General features: G+C 39.8%; 1 protein-coding gene and 1 pseudogene across 4 annotated transcripts in view; one reads left to right on the top strand and one right to left on the bottom strand.

Annotated features, from left to right (window-relative positions):
- The window catches only part of GOLIM4 (golgi integral membrane protein 4), a 79963-nt gene that overhangs the window by 43135 nt on the left and 21557 nt on the right, over positions 1-15271 (top strand). For 2 of the 4 annotated variants that reach the window (XM_047099414.1, XM_047099413.1), the window contains exons 2-7: positions 2716-2790; positions 4113-4162; positions 5890-5943; positions 7264-7414; positions 11316-11398; positions 11967-12050. In XM_047099414.1, the coding sequence (XP_046955370.1) occupies positions 2716-2790; positions 4113-4162; positions 5890-5943; positions 7264-7414; positions 11316-11398; positions 11967-12050 (497 nt within the window). The remainder of the gene's footprint in view (positions 1-2715; positions 2791-4112; positions 4163-5889; positions 5944-7263; positions 7415-11315; positions 11399-11966; positions 12051-15271) is intronic. The other 2 variants (XM_047099416.1, XM_047099415.1) reach the window with 1 other exon arrangement.
- Positions 11671-11751, bottom strand: LOC124527468 (uncharacterized; annotated as a pseudogene).

The following is a 15271-nucleotide window of genomic DNA, read 5'->3' as shown; positions in this document are numbered from 1 at the left end:
GAGTGAGACCTTTAACTGACCGAGCTACCCAGGTGTCCTGCAACCAAGCTTTTTGGAGTACAGCTTCCTTTACCCCAAGTTCATGCCCCTGTGCTTTTGTCCCTGTGATGTCTTCCAGAAGTGCCTTTCTCCCTCGGGGTCCTTTTCTGTCAAACTGCTCTTCATTCTCAAAGGCAGCCAAGAGATCACCTCTTCTCACCTCTGAGAAGTCTTCTCTTACCTTTCTCGCATCCAGAGCTCATCCTTGTCTTTCCTTGGGCTTCAATATATTTTTATTGCACTAAATGTATTTAGCTCCATTTAAAAATTTTTTTTTATTGTTTATTTTTGAGCGAGCGAAAAAGAGTGTGAGCAGGGGAAGGGGCAGAGAGAGAGGGAGACACAGAATCCGAAGCAGGCTCCAGGCTCCGAGCTGTCAGCACAGAGCCTGAGGCAGGGCTCGAACTCAAGAACCGCGAGATCATGACCTATAGCTCTAATTATTTAAAAATTACTGTCTACTAACCTGTCTACTGTGTTAGACTTGAGCTGCTTGTAGCCAGGCCTATGTCTATCTATTCATTTTTCATTTCTACTCATGATGTGGTTCCAGTTACATGGTAGGGGCTCAATGGATGCAGAGCTGTATTGGATTCCTTTATAAGAATAGCACTGGGGTGGGCGAGGAAGGGTCATCTGGCAGGGAATAGAACTCCAGGCAGAGGAAAAGACTGAAGCAGGGATAGTTGCTATGACTTGTGTGAGGCTGAGGCTGAGGGGCAAGTTGAGATTGGGGCATACACGCTGCCAGGGCATGACGTGATGCCAATTTGGATGGTGGCAGGAATTCTCGGAGCAGTGCACAGAGATGGCAGCAGACGTGTGAGTAGAGGTCGGGGCTGTGGTAGTTGCAGAGGGAGAGAAATTTCCTTGGAAGTGGAAGGTTTATATGGGATGACAAGAAGAGAGATGCAGTGTGGGGAGGCGGTGGAGGACCCAGGAGGCGATGGGCAAGTTGGAGGGAGGACAGCAGGAGCTGCCAACTGGCAGCCGTGACGCTGGGGAAAGGGCGGGAGGGACAGGGCATTCACTTCAAGCGCAAGGGGTTATTATGTCAGGTGTGGGGGAGGGGAGTTGCTGTGACCGCAGCCCTTATGGATGTGTCCAGTAGTGTCGGGCAGTTGTATGCACTGTACATGGTGAGTCCGTGATTGATGGTGAAATTGTATCTTAAGCAGCCAAGGGAAGCTAGGGACTGGCACGGGAACCAAATAACAGGTTTGGCTTTCCTTGGCAAGGAATGAGATCACATGGGACCATAATGCTGCACAAATAGGATGCAAAGTGTATGTCAGAAATTCAGGTTTTGCCCTTTCCCCCCTTCTTTGCCTGTGCAAACCACTCTGCGAGGCTGGGCTTTCTGTCCCAGAAGGAAATCTTTTTTTTTTTTTTTTTTTTAATTTTTTTTCAATGTTTATTTATTTTTGGGACAGAGAGAGACAGAGCATGAACGGGGGAGGGGCAGAGAGAGAGGGAGACACTGAATCGGAAACAGGCTCCAGGCTCTGAGCCATCAGCCCAGAGCCTGACGCGGGGCTCGAACTCACGGACCGCGAGATCGTGACCTGGCTGAAGTCGGACGCTTAACCGACTGCGCCACCCAGGTGCCCCCCAGAAGGAAATCTTAACACAAACTTGGATACTTCTCAACTTATCTCAGATTAAAAGAAAAAAAAAATTTTTTTTTTAGTAACTTTTATCCGGAAACACAGTCTTGGTCTACTAAGTATTATGTCTGGTCTAGTCCATCTGCATACATTTTATTGTATAAATAAAATACCGACTTTATCATCTTATTCATTCAAAGGTAAAGCTCCTCCCATTCTTCCCGTTTGATGTAGAAGTGAAGCCTGAGGTGGGAAAGAGAGAGTCCTGATGGGCCTCTCCTCCCTCTTTTCCCCTACCACATCTGTTCTTCCTCTCTACTCACCAGGCAATGCTGGCTGCTTCAGAGAAGACTGGGTAGGTAGGGATAATCAAGCACAGGAAAGTCTTACAGCATGGCATCGGTTTGCCATTGGGGAAACCCCATGGCAGATGTAAACCTGACGTTTATAGGTTCTGTTTAGAGTCCCTGCCCCCTTCATTTCTATGACTCTCCCCTGTGTTTTCCTTGCTGTGGGGGAATACGCCTTCTCTTTAGGCCAGTGGGGTGCTGAGGTTTCCTTACTGGTCTGGACAGCCTTAGCTCACTTTCAGATCACGTGGACTTGCCAGTATTTATGGGATATGTAGGTGGAGAAACCTGAAGTCTTTGGAAGATGCTGTGCTGATACCTAAGAGAGAGGCAGGAGCTAGAAATATACATGTGGGGCTAACAGCTGTGCAAATGGTGGTGAAAGTCAGGAGAGTGGACACCTCTGGCCTGCAAGAGACATGGAACCTCAGAGATTCTCGTATTTGAGAAGAAGGAGAAGGAGCTGGCAAAGAAGGTGGATAGAAGCCTCTCTCAGAGTATTGTTTCTATAAAGGGGCAGGCTGTGCAGAAGTCAGCTCAGAATTATGTGTATTATTGTGTCTGTTTTTTACCCAGAATGTGGAACTTATAAATGCAGTCATTTTTATGTTAATTGTGAAGACCTTAAATTGTTTCCCGCCCCCCATTTTGAAAATTGATGTTAATTTTACTTTAGAAGTTCTAATTCTTTGCAGATAAATTTTAACTTTTTTTTTCAGTTGTGTATGAACACAGATCAAGATTAGAGAAATCCTTGCAAAAGGAAAGACTTGAACATAAGAAAGCAAAGGAAGGTAAATATAAAATGCAATTTCTGTTCTGTATTTTTATCAAACTCCTCGTTGACATATCATGTACTTGCTTTACTATCTTTTTGCTAAGAAATTTCTCAGCTAAACCCTAAGTCAGTTTTATGGGTAGACTGAGAAAGTCAAGCAATATGTAATGCATTGTGCAGTTCAATAATTTCTGCTTAAGATTAGGTTCAGAATCTTTCATTCAGTTTATGCCACTTTGAGGTAGTTCATATTATTAGTTATACATCAGAAATAAACAGCTTTTCATGTGAATATTACACATATGTTACTTATACCAGAAACTTCTGTCCATAGATGTACAAGGAGTAACAGCTTGTGTTGTCCAGAATATGACAAATTTTATACATTCGTATACACATACATGCATACATTTAGACATATACATACATTTATAACATAATAAATTGATCTCATTGCATGATGTCTCTTTGTGTGTGGTGTCTTCTATGTTATGCACATATTTCATTTTAGGCTTTTATTGGCACAGCTGATGGGTTCAATTTGAGAAATTAGCATTTAGGATAGGCATTAGGCAACCCTATTGATTTTTATCAGAATTTTTCTAGAAAACATAGGCTTTATACAGCTTGTGGTTTGAATTTATCCCCATTCTTCTTTTTATTTGTTTCCTTATGTTTTGTGAAATCTTATGAGGAAATATAAGTTAGGTATTCTGTCTGATTATGTTGGTATGAGTAGCGGGAGGGAAAATGGGAGGGCAGTATGGGGTAGGATGTTTTACTGACCCTTGGATTAAGCCTGTTGGAAGAATACAAGTTTAACATCATTAAACTGCTTTGATAGGATTTGGATTCTCCTTGTCTTTAAATGCAGAGTGATTTTATAGAGCCATCTAGTGGATAATAAAGCTTTAAGAGCATAAAAGGTGGTTTCCAAGGCTTGATTTCTCTTTTCAAGTCCTGAATGGTTTTAGCATGCCATCTAGTGGATAGCAATAAATCATCTCTTGTCTTTAGGTGTGCCTCATTTTTTTCTTTCTTCTTAATTTCAAGGAGAGTCCATCGCAGAATGCACAATCTAAGATCACTTCTAATTAATTGGTTATCATGTATATTTTGTTTATTCAAGATATATAGCTTTAAAATAAAGATGAAAATTATATGATAGTTATTTTCAATTCTCTCTAAAGCATTAAGAGGCAAAATAAACTGCGTTACTAAGCATGATTGTTTTTAAACCTAAAATATTTTTCACAAGTCTGAGTAAAGTTTGCCTTTGTTTAAAAATTCCATAATGAATTAACTTACACCCTATTTTCTCCATTTTTTATTTTCTAGATTTTCTTGTTTATAAATTAGAAGCACAAGAAACACTAAATAAAGGAAGGGTATGTTTTGGGTTTTTTTCTTAATTATTTTATGAAACTTAAGGAGAGAGAAATATAGCAACAAAATCTTTTACAGTGTTGATCATTAGGACAGTAAGGCTGAAATATATATCTACGTATATATATACATAATATATGTGAATATATATATATACACGTATATATACGAAATATATATCTACATATATATATGTATAGTATATATATAAATATATAACTATATTTAAATATAAATATATAATATAATTACATAAACATATAAATATATTTTTGATAAAGTGGGAGTAGCCTTAATGTTCAACAATAAATAAAAGATCATTCATTTGTTCATTTGTAGTCCTTTTCTAAGAGAATATATATGTGATGTATATTTTGCTTTGCCTTTGGACAGTGTTACTGTAACTTGCATAGATGTTACTGTGTAACATCTGGCCTAGGGTCAGCATTCAAATACATTTGTGGAAGGAAGGAAGGAAGGAATGATAGTGGCATTAAAATTTTTTTTTTTTTTTTAGTACAAATTCACTGGAGAAAAGCAAGCTTTTCTCTTACTCTAAGAAAAACATATAACATTAGTTGAATGAAACATCAGCATTCTGGGGTACTAAAACTGAGAAGATTCAGGAGGCTGTCAGCTTTCAACAGGCCTTTTAAAAGGCCCAGCTAAGATTGCGTACTTTCTGTTGTGCATTTCAAAAGAGTTACTCTTACTTTACAAAGAAAGTTCGTTATGAAATAAAGCAATAGAGTAAACTTTAACTTTACAAAGAAAGTACGTTATGAAATGAAGCAATAAAATAAAGCAATAAAGTTTACTCTTTGACTTTACAAAGAAACTGCGTTATGAAATAAAGCGATAAAGTGAAGTGATAGAGGAAAAATGCAGTTCATTTTGAAAATTAAAAAAAAAAAAAAGAAAACCAGAAATGGCTGGGAGTGTACTTGTGCTGGAGATGGGGTGCAGCACGTCAGATAGAACAGCACGGGGAGGGAGAATTGTCAGGCATCTTGTGCCCTGAGTGCTTGTGGCTGTCTAGGACTGTGGAAATGTGTGAGGCCCGTGTGTAAAGATGTTCCCCTGGGACACAAATTGTACACTGCTGCAACATGGCTTGGGCTCAGGTTTCAGTCCTGGCTCTGCTACTAAACAAGTGTTTGCCCTCAGCTTGGAGTCCTTATCCTTTCTCGGTTTCTCACTTGTGAAATGGGTAAAGTGACACATGGAGAATTCCTTACCCGCGGAAACCCAGGGAAGGAAAGCACCTTTTCTCTTCCCTTTCTTAAACCTTGCAGAGACTGTGAGGCCTGGTGCAAGTTGGTTCATCCCCCCATCCCCTCAGAGCACCTGGCGTAGTGTATCAGCCACGCGCCATGCACAGTGACTGTGTCTCAGGGCAAGGACCTTGTGCATCTGAGCCTCGGTTCGTCTCAACTGGAGAGGGGAAGGGAAGTAAATCATTTCCAGGGGCCCTGCCAGGGTGCTGTTTTATGACTTCATGTCTTACTGTTTCTTTACTAAAATGTAGCAAACTTTGAGGAACATTGAAACTTCTTCCTGCCGTTAAATAAAGAGATGGCCCCAGAGAAATCCTGGTTAGAGCATAGAATTCATTGTGGCTTATATAAGTGAAATAGGTGGAATTGTTCTGTTAAGTGCTTTAAGCCATGTTTAGCAAGAGAGCCAGATTCGTTATCTCTGTGTTAACCATTTTCTTTTCAATTTACAGCAAGATTCCAATAGTAGATACAGTGCGTTGAATGTGCAACATCAGATGTTGAAAGTGAGTAATTTAAAGTTGTTCTTCATGCATGGATGAAAGAACTAAGTAACTTACAAGATCAAGGAAAGCTTATGGAAGGTTGATTTGTGTGGTAATACAGCACATTGTCATTTTTCACTAAAAATGATGTAGAATTGTGATGTCCCCTCATCTTATCACCCAATTATAAACACACACACACACACACACAACCATTCAGCTTATTACACATTTTTTTTTTTGGTGAAACAGTGTCTGGTCACCTGATTTTTAATTCTGTTCTTCTCTTTATCCTTTAAGGCTTTTTGTTTGTTTAATTTCTCACAGTGGTCTACCTTAGATATTTGCTTTCATCTTAGGCACGTTGGAGGCAGTAGAATTAAATGCCTCATTCATGTTACTAATATTTAATGTGTCCTTTTACTTGCTACAGGAACACAACTTATATTTAAAGCTTTTCCTTCCTTGATTCTTGGGTAAAACTATTGTGGGTCAAGACGACTTAAGAAAGAGAGAGAGAGAGAAAGAGGGGGGGGCGGGGGGGGAGATTCATTATTTCTGTGAAGCTAGAAGAGAAGACTGGATCTCATGAAGCCTTCTGCACAGCAGGAAAACCCTGTCAGGGTCTCCACCCCTTCCTTCAACCTCCCTCCCTCCCTCCCCGCCTGGCTTTTTATTTGGTATTGTCTTTTCTCCTGTGTCAGTAGAGTGAGTGCTTTTCATTGAAACCAGAACCTTTCCTGGATCAAGAAAGCAGTGCATGGATTAAAGCAGACCATCCTTTCATTAAGCATATGGATATTGTAGCATTTACCTAGATTATGATTACAGTGTAGTATTATAACTAGGAGTAAGGTAAATAAGATTTATTACTTCCCCCAAAGGGAAAAATATCACTTTTTTCCCCTTTTTCTTTAAACTGAGTTGCCAGGAAGGCTGAAAAGTAAGGAAGGGAAATAAAAAAATGTTGCTGAGAAAACATTAGATTGAAAGTCTGGAATATCTGTGGAGGGATAATTTTTCCATTATCTTTACCTTGTCTCTGCAGCAATTTGAACCCCTGGGAATTTCCCCAAATCCTTCCCCCCCCCTTTCCATTGCTAACTTCTGACTTCTTGTTGTTTTACCGATGTTAAAAATTAAAGAGAAAATTATGTTTGGCCATGATCCCAAGCCGCTGGTCTGAAATGTAAGGGAAATGGAGGGGAACTGCCCAAATTAAAAGCAACCTGAGGAAGACAGAACCTGCTACTTCACCTGTTCTTTCCCCAGAGAGAAAGGCTATAGACTCTGGGATAATTTAGGGAATACACATCTCTGCTCAAGTTCTCATCTTTGCAGAGTCAACACGAGGAGCTGAAGAAACAGCACAGCGACTTGGAGGAGGAACATCGCAAGCAAGGAGAAGACTTCAGTAGGACGTTTAATGACCATAAGCAGAAATACCTGCAGCTGCAGCAAGAGAAAGAGCAAGAACTTTCTAAGCTAAAAGGTATTTGAAAGTCTAATTAGCCAGTTTATGTGGACATAACTGCTCATATTAATGTTTCTGTAAAACAATAGTATTTTGTTTGTTGTTTTACATGGCGATTGATTCACACTTACCTGTGGTTACTTCTTTTTTTTTTTTTTAATTTTATTTATTTTGAGAGAAAGAGAAAGAGTGTGAGCCGGGGAGGGGCAGAGAGAGAGGGAGAGAGGATCCCAGGCAGGCTCTGTGCTATCAGTGCCGAGCCTGAAGCAGGGCTCAGTCTCCTGAACTGTGACATCATAAACTGGGCCGGGATCAAGAGTTGGACACTGAGCCACCCAGGCGCCCCCACATGTGGTTACTTCTTCATAACGTTTCACATTTATCTTTATCTCTTTGTGTTTGTTTAGGGAAACAGAATAGAATAGTGATTCTTAATTGTTTTTTTAACGTTTACTTATTTTTGAGAAACAGAGAGAGACAGAGTGTGAGCGGGGGAGGGGCAGAGAGAGAGAGACACACACACAGAATCCGAAGCAGGCTCCAGGCTCTGGGCTCTCAGCACAGAGCCCGATGCGGGACTCAAACTCATGAGCTGTGAGATCATGACCTGAGTTGAAGGTGGACGCTCAACCGACTGAGCCACCCAGGCGCCCTAGAATACTTAGTGGTTCTTGGTGGGGCACGTTGGTCTCATTGGGTAAGACAGTTCTCTTTGTATGTGTATTGCAAGATATTTAGCATCTCTGACCCCTCTCCACAAAATGCCAGCAATGCTGCATGGTCATTTTGATGATCAGAATTGCCCCGTGCATTTCCTAGTCTCCAAGGGGCCAAAAAGATTACCTGTTGATTGCTAGCAGTAGCTCTGAAAAGCTCAGGCCCCAGAGTCAGAGTGCCCTGGTGAATTCTGGCCTCTTCAGTTACTAGTTACATGACCATGGACAGGCTCTATAATCACCACACACCTCATTGCCATTGTCTGTAGAACTGGGGTATTCATAACAAGTTATCAACCTCCTAGGGTTCGTGTGAGGATTAAATGATTTATGTACAGCACCTAGAACAGTTACTGACACACAATCAGCATCAGCATGAAGCATTTTCATACTAATATGAAGCAATATGTGTCACTTCTCTGAGTACATGTAAATTCTTAAAAGGGGAAATATTCTACAATCAGCTCTTCAGATGCTAAATAAGTTTGGAGTGCGAGAGTTGGTGTAAAAAGGCACATAATGCTTGCAAAAACAATGGTGAAATCCAAGGAAGCCCTGTGGCCCAGTTAATTATACTGTACCAAACAGTATTTTGATTTTATATAAGATATCATCATAGAGGGAAGCTGAGTGATGGATACTTTGGACCTCTGTGTACTTTTTTTTTTGCAATGTTTTGTCTGTAAGTACTTCAAAATAATAAGTTACAGCAAAAAGGCACATGGGAATTAGGTAGCCATAGAAGCAGTTTACAAGGAGTTCAGGTGGTCTTGAGAGAGGGGCCAGGTGTCAGCAGATGATACCCAAAAGGTGTAGACTGGCAGGGGTGTTGGCTTGTTGGTGATATGGCAGATGGTGGGGGTCATTAAGATAACAGAGAAAAGTCTTCACAGAGGTAATATAAATCATGTTTTCTTGTGTCTACTCTGTATTCATTTCTTTGAAATAAAGCTCATGTAGAGTAGAGTTTTAACAAATTAAATACAGAAGTGATAAATCAGAACCATGGCAAAGAGAAGGACACATGTATGTGAATTCTGTGTACTAAGATAACGCAAGCCTCGTAACCTGGTCTCAACTTGCTGGCAGCCAGGACAGAAAAGGAAATGCAGTAAGTGATAGGGTTCTCATCATCAGAAAGAGAGAATATACCTACACTGTGTGTTGAGCAAGGGAGGGAGAAACAGAGAGTAAGAGAAGGAGGTGAGAGAGAATGGTACGTATTTCTGGTATCAATTAATTTTTGAAAGAAATTTCACAGAGGCCTTAAACAGTCGGGTGTGAAGATGTGTTTGATGACACTTTTATAAGCAGTTTTTACATCAGCACTTTTGTGTGATTATGATTCCTGGATAAAAGCTTTAGATAGTAAGTTAAAGCATACTGTGATAGATGCAGATTAGTGGCAACTAAGGTGAATAACCAGGCAGTCTGTGGTAGTTTAATGTGATACCAGAAGGGAATTTAGAATCCTGGGGAGATGAGCTGGGAGCATATAAGTTTAAGTAAGTATTCTTTTTGTTATTGTGAAAATAATAGCTGGCACTCAGCAAATGTTTACCATGTGCCAGTACCAGGTGAAACTCTTCATGCGATTATTTTCATTTAATTCTCATAACAACCTGTAAGTTAGGCATTGTGTTTAGCCTAATTTAACAAATGAAGGCACTGAGGCTTAATAAAATTAAATAACTCAAGTCAATACAGTTAAAGTACAGAGGCAACTGCCTTAAGTTTATAATCCAAAACTCCTTTATAAGCTAGTGGGTTGGGTGTTGTGTGTGTGCATGCATGTAGGCGTGTATATGCATGTTTGCATGTGCATGTGTGTATGCATGTGTGTCTACTGAAGCCCCCATCCAGCCAACGACACATTTAGGGTGTCCTTGGATTGCCAGTGGTGTCCTGTTTTGACCTTTGAGTCAAAATCCTTCCTTCCCACCCTGTTCTTGATCTCTCCCCTAAACCCAATCACCAGTCCAAAGCTCAGGGGGTTAGGCAGGGACTATATAGGAGTAAAAGTGGACAGAAAATATGGTGAGAGGTGGTGATGGGCACTTTCTTCAGCGCTGGGTGCCACGCTGCAGAGTTAGGGTTTTGTCTGCCACTCGGGTGGTTTGCCCAGCACTGTGCAGACTTAACAGCTGCTGTCTCAGCATTGTTATTAACAGCATCCCCTTTCACTTTCAAAGGTACCTCCCATTGAAAAATGAATTATATTGTCATCCTGCCACCATTCAACTTCTGCTGAGCATTGTCACATGAGATTTAGCCTCGTGTTGCCAAATATTCGTAGACCCAGATTCTTGATTTTTAAGTGGTGACAACTGTTCAAATGTGGAACACTCTGCATAGGTCAACACTGCAGGGGCCAAAAAAAAAAAAAAAAAGAGAGAGAGAAAAAAAAAAGAAAAAACTCATGTGAGTTAGATTCAGCCTTGGAGCTAACAGTTCATAGCATCTAATGCCCAGATATAGTGAACGTGAGAAAATCACCAGGAGGGTAAGAGAGCTGGGCCTGGAATCTTTAAGTCACTGAAGCTGTTCCCTGAACAGTAGGCTTGAGATTGGAGAGATTATAGGACTTTACTTGGACAGCCATGGTCTTACATTATAGCCCTGGAGAAAACTGTCCTTTCGTTATTGGTGGGAGAATTTGCATCAGTCAAGAACTCAATGGTAGGGGAAAGAAAATATATGTAGAATTTTTCAACAGGTAAGTGAGATTTTTCTCTGTCTCTTATTTCTTGAGTTGCCTTTGTAATTGAAATACCCTTTGGGGTCTGTGGAAATTATTCATGCTATAGAAGGAGGATTTGTACTTTTTGATAACTTTCTTTTTAATTTGTGGAGAGACTCAAATCTTATACTGTTCCTGCCCATTACATTTTATTCCTAAGGACTTGCCTATTAATAGAAATATGTCATTTTTTTAACTACTGAGTAATTACAACTCCTTAACTTCTACACTGTGTAGCTTCTTTAAAAGTATTTAAACTATCAAACCAGATTGTTTTGGAATGTCCGGCTGAACCCATGCCACATCCCCAAATGATATAATTTTGGTTGATTTGGCCTATTATACTATCAAAGTTAAAAACAAATCCTAAAAATAGTTATGTGAAGTTTCAGATATGAAACTAATGGAATCAAAAGCCAGAAAATCTCAAGGCTTTAGGCACTATTTTCTTTTTCAAAAATAGAAACCGTGTACAATTTGAGAGAAGAGAATAGACAACTAAGGAAAGCGCACCAAGACATGCACACACAGCTTCAAGACGTCAAGGTAAAACAGAACTGAGCATTTGACTGTTTACTATTGGCCTGCTTTACTTTGCAGAATGTCTTTAGATGTTATTCCCTAATTGACCTGCATTACAAATCCACATTGTTGTTTTGGGCTTTGTGTAAACTGGAGCGTGCCCAGTACTTTTTCCACTTCTGCATCGTGAGCTAAAGGATGGTCTGAAAATGCATTTTCGTTCGTACTGAAATGATTCTTTTGCTAGATGGTTGCATTTTAATAAGCTTTGTGTTTACCAAGTTTTATTAATAATGAGATGTTCCTTTGATTTTGATTTCATCGTGATTATGATATTGATACTACACTTGATCTTAGCCAAAAGGCTGAGAAGCGATTAGTGATTATGACGTTGAGGTAGCACATTGTCGGTTTCAGAATACTACATTCATAGAATCTTCTCTCTACGATGATTTTTGAACTTAGCAAATGCTATGAGAACAACAAACAGCCAGGCAGGCAAGCTGCGTGTGGGTGCCCATTCCGCTGTCAGCCAAAGCAGAAGTTGTCTTAGAATGTTAAATGTCAACATGTAAAATTCTTTTTTGTGTAGCAACAGCATAAGAATTTACTCTCCGAGCACGAACAACTTGTAGTGACTTTGGAAGACCACAAGAGTGCACTAGCTGCTGCGCAGGTTAGCAGGGTAGCAGCCTCTATTGGTTCTTGTTACAGTCTGCTTAACCTTTCCAAATTCCTTATGCATGTAGTCTCTCACAAGCCAATCTTCAGTAAGTTCCTTAGGACAGAGCTCTCCTGATCCTGAGGATCCTGCATGCTTTCAAAATTCAATCAAGAGAATATCAAATAAGCCTTTGATGATGATGATGATGATGATGATGATGATTTTTTGCACTGGTAGTGTGGTACCTATGACTATCTCTACTCTCCAGCAGCCCCTACATGCAGTGGTCTAATACTTGTTTAAACTACAGAAATCATCCCTTGTATCTGGTCTCTGCTGCTCTCCACCCTTTTGATGACTCTTCCTGTAGGATCTATAGGATTTTATGATGCTAGCTACCTAAATAAATAATTGTCAGACTTTTTCTTCCATCCTTCCCTCCCTCACTTCTGCTTTCCAGCCTACAGACACTCCTTTTAGGACTAGGCTTATGAATTGTTGGTCAAATTAACAGGAAATAAGAGATCTCATGTCAGTGGAGAAGGAAAACAAGAGTCGTAAGGTCCATTTGTTCAAAGCCTCAAACAGTCTCTGGCACAAAGCGGGCCTGTAGTGGATATTTCCTGAATGAACAAACGAACAAATACAAGTGTCGGAGAGCTTTTTAAGGCAGTACCATACTGTGATTTACAGCTTTCTAGTAGAAGCAAACCAGTAGAAATGGCTAGCTTAGTCACTGGGTCTGCACTTTTTTTTCTGTTGGAAGAATTAAGAGGAACACCAACTATCTGTCCAATTCAGGAGACTATGCGTTACTTCTTGTCTTTATAAAACTATAAGAAAGGTAATATGCTGGGCCCTGGCCCGTCTTAGAGACTATAGCATCTGCATTTGTGGGACTCCTTTTCAAGGTAGTCATTGAGTATCTCCCTCTGAAACTGTAGCTGTGTGGTAATTTTTCACGTGTGTACAAATCAAATTGACTTTGGGAGATTATTTCATTCAAAACCTTCTTTATAAAAATTTTACCAGGAATTTATTTGAGGCTGTTTTTCATGCTGAAAAACGTGACAAACCAATTTGAGTATTCTGTGTGCTATCATGGCCACAGACATTAGGCTAAGCAACAATTTGAAAATCCAGAGAAATGTAAGTAAAAAATGCATTTTACAAATGACCAAAACCAAATTGCGTAGTAAGCTTGCTGGGAGTGTTATGGACAGGATTTTGTAGTAGAAAAAAATATTTTTATGTAGCTTACGTATCATATTCTATTTCTTTAAAAATCTTTTCTGCTCCTTTGATGGGGGGCTGCAGTTCTCCTGCCCACCCGCCCCACCCCCACCCCCACCCCCACCCCCTAAATCATTATGCCAGAACTAGGTGCAGCACTTAGAGTCCCCCCTCTGATCCCCATAGTAGTACTTTCCCTGGCTCTCCTTAGAAAATAAATACTGCTGCAGGCACCTACATTTCTTACGTAAATTATCTTACCAGACCGGGTCTTGACAACCTGATTTTTAAAAGTAGTTGAGTGCAGAGAAAAGCAAGAATAGAATAGAATTTGAGTTTACAGTTTGCCAGGGATCTTCATAAGAACTTTTATACAGGATTTTATTTAATATTTACAGTCTACTGAGTTATTACATTGTGTCCTTTTTATAGCTAAATAAAGTGAGGTCAAAGAGAAATGAAATAGCTGGCCCAAGATCAGTGACCAGACCAGATCTGAGCTTCTAGTTTAGGGCCTGCGGACGTCACGGTCACGTGTAACTTGTAAGCAGGCATTTTTGGAGACTTTCCCTCTTCACAGTTCCACGGGCCTTGCCCCACACCCCGTCGAGTCATAATTTCTAGACTGGGGGCTCAGGAGACTGCATTTTTAACATGATCCTTCGATTATTCTCAGTGCACACTAATATTTGACAGCTGCAGCATTACTGCTTTCAAATATGTATCTAGGAGGAGGAGAAAGGAGAAATATTTATTAAAAGTATCACTATGTGGATGTCTTTTTTTTTTTTCCTTTGACCTCCAAAGTTGGTTTGCAAATGTTTTGATAGATTTCTGGGATAAGGGCCATCATTAGCCATATGGCATACCTTTGTACAAATTATAAGGAAGCGCTCCCCTGAGATAGATTTAGTGAGAAAACTTCTTCACCTTTGTGTGAATTGGAAAAAAAAAAACTCAAAAGGCCCCTCTTCGTTGGGGTGAAAGAGCACTACGCCAGGGTGCACGGCTGGGGCAGTGGGGTGCCATCTGGACTCCCACCTCCACTCACCTGCTCTATTGTGCACATTGGCTGGGAAACTTGTTCAGAAAAGATTGCTGTGTTCTCTGTGTTTACGTGGGTGTGTGTTTACACACACAGCATCTCTGTTTTGGGATAACAGTGCTGGTGTATGTCATGAGCTAAGTATGAGCAGTGTCTCTTGATTTTCTTAGTTAAGGTATTTGATTTTTCTTCTGCCTTTCTAGTTCCTTGTGTTAAAAATATTGCACATGCACACACACATACAGACCACCACCACGTATACACAGACACAGCTATAAGAGTATATTGTAGTTTAATACTTACAGTAGTGCCTTTATCACCTTAGAAGAAAGGTTCACAGCTGAGGAATAAAAATCTAGGCTTATTTCATGCCTATGCTATTCCTTTTCTAAATCTTCAGAGCACAATACCGTAAGCATTCTGGAAAGTAAGGGACCGTATTTGAGCACAGGCTGATGGGCAGAAGGGTGTGGTCTGAGCGATTATATATATATACATATATATATGCTAATGTTTTTATATGTATATCTATATAGTTGCTTATTTTAAGCTTATGATTCCTTTCCACTGAAAAACATTACTTAGACCATATTGGTAAAAGATATCTGCACTTGTATTTATATAATTATGTGAATTTTTAAACAGATTTTTTAATGCTTGTAAAACTGATTGCAAACTGTCTTTTAATAATGATATTTATACTAGGAAGTTATTTATAAAAATTCTGACTGTTTAACATAGCATGAGAAACTAACATCTGTCTTAGATATTTTTTTCTCTGCTCCCTTTATGTCTAATTCTCATTTGCATGTGCTTAAAAATGGTTAAGCTTGTCCAAGTAAGAATAGCTAATGCATGGAAATAATCTGCATATTTTTCCTAATTTGTACTTCGGTATAATACTTTAGTCTTCCAGTGAACCCTAATGTCCATCCATGAACAATGTATCTCTTTC

Source organism: Lynx rufus, unplaced genomic scaffold, assembly GCF_022079265.1.
Source record: "Lynx rufus isolate CCGP_SWC_20201006 ecotype Redwood Valley unplaced genomic scaffold, mLynRuf1.p SCAF_5, whole genome shotgun sequence".
In the NCBI taxonomy this organism is placed as follows: Eukaryota; Metazoa; Chordata; class Mammalia; order Carnivora; family Felidae; genus Lynx; species Lynx rufus.
This window is presented reverse-complemented; position numbering and strand designations above follow the sequence as displayed.